Raw genomic sequence first — 12,722 nt, forward strand, 5'->3', positions numbered from 1 at the left:
AAATGGGGTCCATTGTGGGGCTCCTCAGGGCTGCTGCAGTAAGTAATAAAGATCTAGCTGAATGGTTCTGATCCACCTGCAGCTGTCACCAGGAGGTCACATGGCAACAAGGTGGTAATTTCCAGGCTGCTGCAAGGTCCCTGCAACCAGAGGGGCTGCCCCACGGATCTGATGAGGAGCCAGAGCTGCCTGTGGCTCCCCATGTCTGGGGTTCAGCGCCAGTGACACGCAGTGGAACTCAGGGCACGAGGAGGCTGTGTTATTGCACGACTGACCCACATCTCTCTTTGATTTCCGAATGGGCCTTAGGTCAGTGTCCCCCCGGCCATCACTCAGTGGACGGCTTCATACCCTGCCAGCCGTGTCCCCGGGGTGCCTACCAGCCCGAAGCTGGGCGAGCTCTGTGCTTCCCTTGCGGTGGGGGGCTGACCACCAAACACGAGGGAGCCTTCTCCTTCCAGGACTGCGATACCAAAGGTACGTCCAAGCCAGCAGCTCCATCGGCATCTGGGAGGGGAACAGCCAGGGGAGATCAGAGCGGCGGGGCAGCTCCAGGGAGGGTTGGGGGCTGAGTTCCCAGGACTGAGCCTGCTTCATTATCGTTACATCCCCCAAACCCACCTCTGCCTCTTCGGCTCCTCAGGCCCCGTCACAACAGCGATATGGGCAGCGAGGCAGGAAGCTTTCATTTTGCCAAGTGCCTAGGAGGGCCAGTCCCACGCTTGTATCGCTGCTCCCTTTTGCCCTGCACATCCTTCACCAAGACTCTTGGCTTCAATCTACGCCCCCGTCCTGTCCCCGTCCTGTCCCATTTGCCCCGCGCTCCTGTTAGACTGCAGTCTCCTTGAGAAGCTACGTGCTTGTTGAGCCGCTTTGCACCATGGCTGTATGAATCCACCAGCCCAGGCACAAAATCCACCTGCCCACCCTTTAAATAAAGCTGCCAAAGCGAACGAGAATTGGTGGCATGTTTGCAGGGCTGTTCTAATGCTGCACAGATGCATTTAGTACCCCAGAAATACTCTCACAAAAGGAGCACTCCAGCGTTGTCCAGTAATGGACTCTGACTCCGCAGTGTTGCTGTTATGAAGCTGTGTGGGGTCTTGGTATTTGTTAGGGTTAATAATAACAGTGTAATAATTGGGTGCTTATTTTTAGGCTAAGCTTTACAAGGAAATCTGGTCTGCCGAGTTTTGCAGTTAGCAGTGCAGTGATGATGTGGATGCAATTTCTCCTCTTATTAAAGGGCTGTAAAATGTGAGGATCATTGCAGTTAATGCAAAATCCAGAGTTCAGCATGTCGCTGCCCCGGGCGGGAGAGAGAGAATAACCATTCGAAACAGGAAGGTGGTGCAGCCTAAATTAACACCTTAAAGGAGCCTTGAATGTGCTTTCCCCAAAGTTCACATGGGAATACCTGTGTCACTTTAAAAAAAAAAAAAAAAGTCTCTTTGCACATAGCTTCCAGGGAGTGTGAGTGGGAGCTGGGAATCGGAACTCCTGGGTTCTGTTCCCAGCTCTGCCACTGACTTGCTGCTTGATCCTGGGCAGGTCACCTAACTTCTCTGTGGCCATGTTTCCCCAGCTATAAAGCAGGGAAAATACTCGCCTCTCCCCAAGGAGTAGCAGAGCTGGGAATGGGAACCAGGAGCCGGCTGCTCTGATCACTCATGTCTGCTTAATAAAACGTCTGATCGGCTGAGCTAGGAGAGCTGTGGCTCCTAGACAGCTGGGATGACTCAGTGAGCTGATGCCTCCTTGCCTGATCACTGACCGTATGTTTTCCTCTCCCCTCTCACCATAGTTCAGTGCTCCCCAGGGCATTACTACAATACCAGTGTCCACCGCTGCATCCGCTGTGCCGTGGGCACCTACCAGCCAGACTTCCGCCAGAATTACTGCATCACCTGCCCCGGCAACACCACCACGGACTTCGACGGCTCCACGTCCGTGTCCCAGTGTAAAAGTACGCGCTTCAGGCAGCCCGGGTGCTGTGTCCATATGTCGCATGTGCAACACAATCTCTGCCAGTCGCTGTGTTTTCCTGTTAGCGTGATGTCCAGCCAGAGGGCCCTGGCAGAAGGCCACCTCCTCTTGCTGTTTCCCTTTATGCACCCCCAATCATGTGCACAGACAGCTGCATCTAATCATGCACGCAGTCACATGCACACATGAATAGACGTGACCATAGGTGTGTCTGTAGGCACAGATAGCCCGGTGCATAGAGGATTGGAACATCCAGGATAGCCTGATCCAATTCTTCTGCCCGCTGATCATTGCCTAGTGCCCCCATGTCAGAGAAGCATATTCTCTAGGGGAACTATTTCCCAGTGACCACTGGTCCTTGTTGCCTTGCAGACCGCCAGTGTGGAGGGGAGCTGGGTGAATACACTGGCTACATCGAGTCTCCCAACTACCCCGGCAACTACCCCGCCAACATTGAGTGCACCTGGAACATCAACCCGCCCCCAAAGCGCAAGATCCTCATCGTGGTCCCGGAGATCTTCCTGCCATCTGAGGACGAGTGTGGGGACGTCTTGGTCATGCGGAAAAACTGTAGGTAACCGATTGCTGTGGTGTGGCTATGCTGGGCAATGGGGGTGCTGGGTAATCCCGTGAGAGCCCCATCCCCCACCTCCCAGGCTGTCTGGTCTGTGGACACCTCTGGGAGGAGCGGAGCCCAGTACATGATGGAGCAGGCGTGTGTGGAGGAGAGGGTGACAGCGCTGTAGGTGAACTTGATGCATCCCTAAAGAGCTGCCTTCGCCTCTGGCTTGGTCCCAAGTAGGCCAAGTTTGATGCACTCAGCCTAATGGGGAAGTCTGCATCCTTGGGCTGTGTGTGGGTAACTACTACGGGGAGTGGGGTTTGCAGGGAGTGGATCCACCCCACATACCTCACTACCTGGGGCTGGCTTCCCTGCTGCAGAGCTGGGTGAATGCCCATCAGTAAAGGCTCCTGGTGGCACATCACTCATGGCACCTGGCCCCAGGCAAGGAGATGAAACCACTCTGCCCAGCTGCAGATTTGTCTCCATCCAGATGTCTTCCCAAGTGTTGCCCTGGTTATAGTGAAGCCATCCTGTGCCCTGCGGGAACGGTCCCTGAGGTGCTATGAGGCCTGGAAGCAGTTCCTGAGGCTTTGCCAACCTAGTCCCCAGGTGCAGTGTTTCCATATGACATTGTTGTGCTGACGCCACATCAGAATCTCATCACTCAGTCCCGTTGGGTGAAGGGGCCCCAGCTCCATGTTTGCGAAGGTGGCCATAGAATTAATTGAACTCCGTGGTGCTCAGCACCTCTGAACATCGGGCCCCCAGGTGACCGATGCTGGGCATCCACAGTCTGTGCCCACCGCTGAAATTTTGCACTCAGGTGCCTCAGTACCCCTACTGAATGGTGGAGGAGGAAGGTGGCCCCTGGAGTAAGGAGTAGAACCGGAGCCCTACAGTCAGCTCCTGTGTTCTCATAACACGGCCCTTCGGCAAGGAAACTCCCGCCCGCAATATTGAAACAAAAAGATGTCTGGACCTGGGTGTTTGTGTGGCTGAATGATTCCAGGCAACACCTGGTCCTGTGGTGTCCCTCTCCGCAGCTTCCCCCTCCTCCATCACAACCTATGAGACGTGCCAGACGTACGAGAGGCCCATAGCCTTCACCGCCAGGTCCCGCAAGCTGTGGATCAACTTCAAAACCAGCGAGGCTAACAGCGCCAGGGGCTTCCAGATCCCCTACGTCACCTACGACGGTAAGTGGGGGCGTGCAGGACAGATGGGCATAGCAAGAGCAAGTGAGGGCATAGCAAGAGCAGGGGTAGGACTGCAGTGTACATGCTTGGCCTGCAGGACTCAGACACCTGGGTTAATGTGGTCTCGGAAATCTCCAACTGAGCATTGTAAAGAGATTGGAATTCCATAGATGATATTACACACACAAAAGGCCAGTGTTAAGTTTGCATAGTCAAGCACTCTCAAGTTAGGAAATGCCAGAATTAAGTTTGTGTGTGCAACCTTAACCCAGCCCCTTGTGCCTATGCATTACGATACAGTCTTTAAAAACAATGAGGAGTCCGGTGGCACCTTAAAGACTAACAGATTTATTTGGGCATAAGCTTTCATGGGTGCTTATGCCCAAATAAATCTGTTAGTCTTTAAGGTGCCACCAGATTCCGCATTGTTTTTGTGGATACAGACTAACACGGCTACCCCCGGATATTTGATAGTCTTTAATTACATGATCATCTGCTATTTTTTCCACAAGTACCTGGGCCCAGCAGGGGGTCATTGAAAACTCAGAAGTGACAGTCTCCCTGCACTCTGTTCAGGTGCCCGGCCCCGGACTCAGGAGAGTCTGCAGCAGTCCAGAGCGGCATTGCAGGGCAAGTCCTGCTCAGCCCCAGGCTGGAGCATGCTCAGTGTGCCCGGGATCTTTGGGAAATGTAGCTACTAAAAACAAAGAAGTCTGTACGAAGCATGTGCAAGCTGCCAGGTGTAATTTGGCCAAATTTGGGATGACGAAAGGTGACAGTGCCACCCTCCTGCTGAATTTCAAGTCCCTGCTCCAAAGCACCAGGGCACTAGAGCTTTTCAAATAAAAGGTTGCCAGATTTTTTTTAAATGGGCAAAACAATATATTTTCCCTAATTTTCTTCTCACACGCGGTGGCTGAACTCTTTGGGCTAAAAATTTTCGCCAAACAATTCAGCCTGAGACAGACACCTGGCATGGGAAATTTCAGTCCAGACGCTTAGCATGGCAAAGTTATCAGCAGTTGAAAACAGGGTCTTACGATGGGAAGTCTCAGGCAATCTTAATGGGCAGGGCTACCAACCCAGTTTAGAAAGGAATACGGTACACACGTCAGGAAGTTTGCTGCCAGTGTACAGTACTGTTGAGATGCAGTGAAAGGAACTAAGGGGTTAGAAATAAGACTTAAGAAGTGACCAGTGAGTAGTTGATCATTAATACCGTAAATATTTGTCAAGTGCCAAGTAAATCTGCCCCTTCTCTCCCAATCCGGGTGGGCTTTCCCTCTTCTCTCCCAGATGGTTTTGTACCTTGCTGGATGATTGCCTCACCCTGGCCCCACCTGCACTCCACCCTCCTGCATCTGCCCTGTGCTCAGTTCTGCAGCTAGTCCCTGGGCCTCAGGTTGAACTCATGACCTAATGTCCTGCCTCGTAAGGCTTTCCTGGCCTCAGAGTTTCCTCAACACTGCCATGCACCTGTCTGGGGCATTCTAAACTAACCCAAGTGTAAAGTGTCTTGCCTTGAAACACCTGAGTACACGTGATTGGAAACATCTGTGTTCTGTGGGGCGGCGGGGGAACCACCCCAGCTTTTGGGGCTCCAGCTCCAGATATGTGGGAGACAAACAATAAGTTATGGAGTGAAGCTTTTCGGCTCATGGCGGAGTACAATTTAGCTGCTTTCTGAAGCCCAGAATTCCACCCTTACAATAGCATCCTGTCGCTGAATTAGCTGAGCGCTCGTGCCACCTGCTTCCCCCCTGACTGCCTTTCTCGCTTGGCATTGCAGAGGATTATGAACAGCTGGTGGAGGATATTGTCCGGGATGGCAGGCTGTACGCCTCTGAAAACCATCAGGAAATATTAAAGGTGAGACCATCCGTGAGCGGGACTGGGAATCGGGACTCCTGGGTTCTGTTCCCAGTTCTACAACTAACTTTCCAGGCGAGTCACTTCCCCTTTGGGTTACCTGTACAATGGGTACTTCTCCTAGTACTGCCCCGTCCTGACGTCCTTAATGCACTCCCAGTATTCATAGGTGTGTCCTGGGAGCCACAATAAGGAGCTCAGGATTAGAATTCACCTACTGAAATACAATGGCTTGTCTCATGGTCCTGTAACTCATCGCGTGCCCAGCACTCTGTCTAGTTCTCCCACATACACTCCTTGGAGTTTCTCTGTTGCTTGTTGTTTTAAAATTGACTGAGGCAGCCTTTTCTAGTAGCTACAGCAGGGGTTGGCAACCTTTCAGAAGTGGTGTGCCGAGTCTTCATTTATTCACTCTGATTTAAGGTTTCGCGTGCCAGTAATACATTTTCACATTTTTAGATGGACTCTTTCTATAAGTCTATAATATATAACTAAACTATCGTTGTATGTAAAGTAAATAAGGTTTTTAAAATGTTTAACAAGCTTCATTTAAAATTAAATTAAAATGCAGAGCCCCCCGGACTGGTGGCCAGGACCCAGGCAGTGCAAGTGCCACTGAAAATCAGCTCATGTGCCACCTTTGGCACGAGTCCCATAGGTTGCCTACCCCTGAGCTAGAGCAAGGGACTCTGAGTCAGGAGATCTGGGTTCCATTCTCAATCCTGCCACTGATACCCTCTGTGCCCTTGAGGCAAGGCGTTTAGATGCTTTGTTCCTCAGTTTCCCCATCTGTAAATTAAAGCATTTGAGCTCGTTGGATCCATGCAATAAGAACACAAAGTATGATCTTTTAGACCATCCATCAGTCAGACACCTCCATTGTGCTTTCTTTAATTGTGAGTACTAGCTTTTACCTGGAGGTGATGTGACTTTGCTTTGTTCCCCTTGAAGGACAAGAAGCTGATGAAGGCTTTCTTTGACGTGCTGGCTCATCCACAGAACTACTTCAAGTACACAGAGAAACACAAGGAGATGTTACCGCGCTCTTTCATCAAACTCCTCCGCTCCAAAGTCTCCAGCTTCCTCAGGCCTTACAAATAGCCCCCAGGCATTTTCACCCGCCCCATGGGCCGCCCTCCAGCCAAGGAAATTTTCTTTTGCTCTTATTTGATGGTTTTGGGTTTTTTTTCCTAAACAGCTTTTTAAACAAACAGAATCCCCATCTCTCACTATGCAGACGACTCTAAACAATTTCTCCTTGGCTTTCTTCAAACTCATCTCAGCGCTGACTTTGTCTCCAGCAGGGGCGGTCTGTAATCTCAAGGCATCCCGTGCTCTGTTCTTTTACTACGGAGGTGCAGCCCATAACGATTACCAGTCCCAGCCGGGGATGCTCCTTCTCAGCCCAAGTGGCCTCTACTTGCCGAGGCAGCTGCGACCTGCTCTGTTTTATGCAACTTAAGTGTAGCCACTCTGGTTGCCTTTGTGGCCCTTTGGATAGCCCTCAATTACTACACATCTGCGTACAAATCTGTCTCTGTTCCTAGGCACCATAAACACACCTACAGTCGCCTGCACTCCTGGGATATAGTTTGGTATTTTTGTTCCTGCTGTGGGGCTTTCTCCAGCTGCCAAAGCAAAGGAAAGTTGCTGCAGCCAGAAGGGGCTGTTTCTCAAAGAACTGAGCGCAAAGGAAGCCCTGAATGTGGAAGGTAATGCCTTATTTATCGCAGTGTTGTGGTTTAAAAATATATATATATCAACACAGCTTTGCAGGGGGGATCGGGAAAAAATATACTTTTTTGTTAAAAAAGAATACTTAAAAGAAAAAAAAAAAGACAACGCTGAAAAGCATCACAGCAAATGGCAGTTCCAGTGGGCAGAAGGGAGATCTGCATCTCTCCAGGGAGCTGGGTTGGTCTCTCTGCACTTGAAGAAAGCATGGCCAAGCCACATTCTTATAGAACAATGGATGAATGGGAGAAAAAAGGTAATGAACAAGAAGCCTTTCAGATGGATTCATTTTTTTCCCCCATGGACACTTGTGCCAAGAGACCAGACTCTCTTACAAGCTCTGCCAAAGAGTAACTCGTTGACAGAAAAGCAAGCGATGTGAAGAGCAGGAGTAAATGTTTGTGCACTAGGATATTGTCCTTTCTACCTTTTTCATATGTATTAAGTGCAATCATTTGAGTCTTCTTTATATTATTTAGAGGGAAGTTTTTTCTACTAGAAACTACAATATTTATACCTGCCTGAGAAATGAGAATGTGTGTTTGTAACAAAACAAAAAACAAACCAAGGCTTCAATTAACAGTGACCCAAACGTGATGACGTTTTCAGACTTTGGAATCTTTTCTTCTGATATTGGTCCCTAATAAGGCAAATCCACTTGATGTTCCTTTTATCATTGACGCTTTTATTCCCTCCTCCCCCTTAAATCTGTTGAATCTTTCCCTGATGACTGGAAAGCACAAGATCTTTTCCCATCCACAAGTGTCTCCAGTGTGGTCAGTTTGTGCTAGATCTCCGCTATTGGATGCAGAGTTACCAGTTTACACTCGGTTGCTGGTTACACTCCTTCGCTCTGCAGCATGAATTCTAGAACCTGGAATGCTACTCAAAAGACTCTCAAACGTCTGTCATTTGGGCTAACAGATCCTCTCTGTTAGCTGCAGTAGTACGGAGGCTTATCTTGTCGTCGGTAGGTCTCCAGGCATTAACAGCCTGATTCTCCTCTCGTTCACCGTAGTGTAAATCAGGAGTAACTCCACTGAAGTTAATGGAGTTACATCAACATAAAAACATCATGAGGGGAAGAATGAGGCTCCAGACATAGATCGCAACACTGGAATAGAGCAGATTCTGTCCAGTAGAGAACAGTGACGAAATATAAGACGTGGAAGCTAGTTTGTTCCGGAGGAGATTCCCTTCACACTCTTCTCCTGTGTCTCAGTGAACTTCAGTTTCGTTTGTAAGCAGCCCCTGGGGCTGATCTCACCAGCTTTAGCTGTTGCCTGCTTTATACAAGTGCTTGTTTATATTTTCATGAAGAAATCAGCTAATCTGTTTCCATTTCCCGAAGAGTTGGAAGAAGCAGGGCTGGATATTGAGCCTGATCCTGGAGGCATAATTCCCATTGACTTTTGTGGGAGTTCTGTGTGAATTAGGAATCGACGAATGAGGTGCAGAGAAATTCAGTGTCCCCCCCAAACATGTTCTCATGACTGCCCATTTTGCTGGGACATTGTTGTATTAAACCGCTTGGGGAACCTAATGGCCAAAGCTGCATCAGACCCTTAGTTAATTCAACCTTGAAAAGTCACCATGTCTTTGGGGGAGATGCACAAGTGCCATTGGCGTCCAATGAAATGTGCTTCTAAATCCCTTAGGTGCTTTCGAAAATCTGCTGCCTCCTGCAGGGGTTCTCAAACTTAGATTGTCTCGTGGCCAGCTCCCCTTCCATGTGCAATCACAGAGCTTCCCGGGGCCAACTCCAGCAGTTGCCGCCATGAAAAATACTACTATTTAAGTCAGCATTTTCAAAAGTGGCCACTGATCTTGGGAGCCTCCCTTTGGAAGCTCAACGTGAGACACCTTAGGCCAGCTGAACTCCTGCTGCTCCCTTTGATCTCGATTGGGCTTTAATGGCTGCAAGTATCACCTGTCTGTTGATGTCTTGCCAATCTCCATCTCTGCCATAGCCCCACATCTCATCTGATGTCTCATCAGCCAAAACTGAATGTAGCCAAAACTTCTCTCCCATTAGCACTTCTCCTTTCCCCGTCACTCAGACTTGCAACCTTGAGATGCTATCTGGCTCCTCACTCTCCCTTGCCCCAGGCACCCGGACCATTTCCAAATCCTGCCACTCCTTCCTTGTGAACCTCAGAGCTGTTCTTTACTTGCCATCTCCGCAGCCAGATCTGTCAGGCCCTTATTAGACTCTTCCTCTGGCCTCCCATCTCCATGCGCACCACCGTGCAAAATGCAGCCACTTAACTCTTCCATGCAGATCGTACCACTTTGCTGGATCTCCATCCGCAATCATATCACCTCTTTGTCCGAGGTGCTACCTAACTCTGCCTCTTCCTTCTTATCCTCCCTTGTCTGGCTTTATGTTGCCCCCCCAACCTCCACTATTCCTGCCCAGTTGTCAGCCTCTAGCACAGTCACCTTTGTGCCTCCTTCTGGGCAGCCCCCTATGCCTGGTGCAATCTCAGTGACCACATCCTGTCCACATTTAAGTCTCTCTTTACAGACCCACTTCTGCCATGTGGTGAATTTAGTTGACTTGTGTACAGGTTTCCTATTTGTTACTCCACTTCCCGCAGTCTCTGTCTCCTTGTGTCCTTTGACTGTGAGCAACTTGGGGCAGGGACAGTTCCTTTTTGAACATCCGGAAAACACATAGCCCACTGGAGGCACCACCACCAGCTGATTGATTATTACGCAATACACTCTCATGGCTATTAGCAGATAGAAGGGACAGGGAGCTGGGTTCTGTCTTGAGCAGATAGCAGCTGATATCCCATATTTTCTTTTCTCCCAATGTCTGGCTATACAGCTTTGTTCTACTGCTGCCCCCCCCGGAGTTCATTTGCTGTATTGTATCATCCCATCACACTGCTGAGGGATGCTCAATTCTATCCCCTTCATCCTGACTGCATCTCTCATGAGGGGTTGTGCTTTTTCATGCCATCTGTATATTTGCCCCAAGTCCTCAGATAAGATGGACACCTGTGCACTGAGATGCCTGTCACATCACTGGGTCTGCAGCAGACTCCCTAGGGGAAAAGGCACAAGAGTTATTTTTGGGGTTCACAATGCATGCAGCAGTGCCTAGAGTATGTCAATATTTAAAGGGACATGATCAAGTCTAAAGGCCAAATTTCAGGTATGGTTTAAATAAATCAATCCCCAAACCTGATGTACACAGAAGTGTTTCTAGGGCTATTTAAAACCATGGAGCCTCTTACATTTCAAAATGAGACTGCAGCATTCTGACCCCAAACACCACAGCTTGTAACCAATTGCTCTGGCTTCACTGGCCCCCAGGGGACACATTATTTAGGTTCATCGGACAAGATTTTGATAAGTGATGTGTGATCTTGGGTGATTCCTGGGACACCTTAAAAGTGCCCCGCTTTTCATACAGGGCTGTGCACCCTCCCTCTGAAAATCAGACCTCAAGGTGATGGAAGATGAGCCCTCATGGGAAGTTCTTGGCCTTTTAAAATTTTGTTTGCATAATCTGAGGGCCTGATCTTGCAGCCTTAGTGCCATGAATAGTCCTTTAACAGTAGACCTGTTGAGGTCTACAGCCCTGATCCTGTAAAAATCATATGTGCTTTGGTAACTAGCCCTTAATGGCTTCATTGGGTCTGTTCACTAATAAGCATTTGTAGGCATGGCACTACTTCCTTGAAGGGATTGCAGGTTCAGACCATCTAGCTATGACTTACTCCACAGGTAAATAACTATGTCTTCCATAATCTAGAGAGTGCTATGTTAACTAGTCACTTAAACACATTTATTGCAATGGGAAATCTTGATTGTATTATGCAGCTAGCTGTTAGGATAGACAAACAGTTTTGGAGGCCTGATTCCTAGAACATGCCACTGACTGGTGTTCCCTTCAGACAATCCTTTTGGGGACTATGTGGTAAGATCATCCTGATGTTCTGTACACCATCAAACCCTGCTTCAGTTCCTGCCCCAAGGCAAGAAAATAGAAAAGGTTTGAAAGGCTGAAAACTGTCACCCACTTTCTGATGTACTGAATGTTTCAACATAGTAAACAAAGGGTTGGTTTAAAAAAAAAAAAAGGCAAAAAAAGTTGGAATATTTATATCTGTCTTTTGCAGTGGGCCACGATTTAGCATCTCCCACAAAATGATTAAGTGATGAAAAAAGATGTAGTTCATAAAGTTATTTGCACTTGATTAAAAAAAATTGTATCTGAACTTTGTAAAAAGAAATGTTTGCATTTTGTATTGTCTTTTTAATTATTAAATTGAATTTCTTGGTGTTGTGTTGATCTTTTAGAAATTGGTTCTGCTACTTATTTTGAAGATTTCTAACAGTGGGGCATGAGTGTTTTCTTTCAGAGATTAGAGAAGTTTCAAAAGCACCTAAATCCCCTTGACTTTCAGTCAGACTAAAGCACCAATACGGCAAACACACCTAAAGTAATTTTACCACAATGAGGAGCCCCATTGAAATCTAGTCCTATCCCCAATGCTAGCACAGGATTCTTCTTCAAGGCTTAGATTTTGTCCATCTCTGCTTCTATAGCAGCTGGGAGTTCTCTGCTGCCCATGAGGTGTTAGTGACTGGTATGTGCATAGGGCAGCTCAGGTTGGTGCTCCAACCTCCTCCACTCCAATTCTTAATCCTCTCTAGCACTGCACTATCCCATCCTGCTGCTGCTTAATGTGTCTAGCTCCCCTCACCCTCCATTTCCTATCACTCATTCCTTAGCCCCCCCATCTCATTTCCCATTGCTGATCAACCCTCACTATCCTCAAATCCCTAGTGTTAGCCATGACCCAGTGTGACAGTATAAACCATCACAAAGTAGGAAAAAAAGTCAGTCCTCCAAGCAGCAGCTGTAAATAGTGGCCACACCCAGCATGTTAGAACAAGAGGGTGGTCCAGCTGGCTCTAATAAAACATTAATGCTTGCAGAAGCTGCTGGGAGAAATCAGGGGCTATATAAATCAGGCCCAGCTCAGTGCAAGGGTAGAGTTCATTTCAGGAAGGGGATGCTGTTGCTGAAGGAGCTGGGTGAAAAAGCTGGAACCAGACCCTCAGAAAGGAAGGTACTGATTAGGGAGTCTGGGTACAAGCAGGCTGGCTTCCCCTTCATTTGAAATTTCCCCCCCCCAAAGGGGAAGATTTTAATTGCACTTGTGCACTGAACATGCTTAGATTTAAAAGCTTCCCCCACCAGCTTGCACCACATTTAGCTGTTCTGTGGACAGACCTAGATATCCATTTAAGGGCTGTTTGAAATCTAGTGACATTTTAAAAATGGTTTAAATAGTTTGTTACCTGTACCCGTCATCAGTTGTAGAGAAAATAAGCCAATTTTCTCCCTTCTT

At 48.3% G+C, this 12,722-nt stretch overlaps 2 protein-coding genes across 4 annotated transcripts in view; both read left to right on the plus strand.

Annotated features, from left to right (window-relative positions):
* The window catches only part of SCUBE3 (signal peptide, CUB domain and EGF like domain containing 3), a 135,012-nt gene extending 123,479 nt beyond the window's left edge, over nucleotides 1-11,533 (plus strand). For all 3 annotated transcript variants that reach the window (XM_039534858.1, XM_039534859.1, XM_039534857.1), the window contains 6 exons: nucleotides 310-477; nucleotides 1,805-1,966; nucleotides 2,359-2,556; nucleotides 3,595-3,747; nucleotides 5,537-5,616; nucleotides 6,568-11,533. In XM_039534858.1, coding sequence (XP_039390792.1) covers nucleotides 310-477; nucleotides 1,805-1,966; nucleotides 2,359-2,556; nucleotides 3,595-3,747; nucleotides 5,537-5,616; nucleotides 6,568-6,717 — 911 coding nt within the window. In that variant the 3' untranslated portion in view covers nucleotides 6,718-11,533. The remainder of the gene's footprint in view (nucleotides 1-309; nucleotides 478-1,804; nucleotides 1,967-2,358; nucleotides 2,557-3,594; nucleotides 3,748-5,536; nucleotides 5,617-6,567) is intronic.
* Nucleotides 11,534-12,417: 884 nt separating this feature from the next.
* The window catches only part of ZNF76 (zinc finger protein 76), a 33,565-nt gene continuing 33,260 nt past the window's right edge, over nucleotides 12,418-12,722 (plus strand). The window contains exon 1 of the mRNA XM_039534865.1: nucleotides 12,418-12,440. The gene's annotated coding sequence lies outside the window, so the exon portion shown is untranslated. The remainder of the gene's footprint in view (nucleotides 12,441-12,722) is intronic.

The sequence above is a fragment of the Mauremys reevesii genome, linkage group 4, assembly GCF_016161935.1.
Source record: "Mauremys reevesii isolate NIE-2019 linkage group 4, ASM1616193v1, whole genome shotgun sequence".
In the NCBI taxonomy this organism is placed as follows: Eukaryota; Metazoa; Chordata; order Testudines; family Geoemydidae; genus Mauremys; species Mauremys reevesii.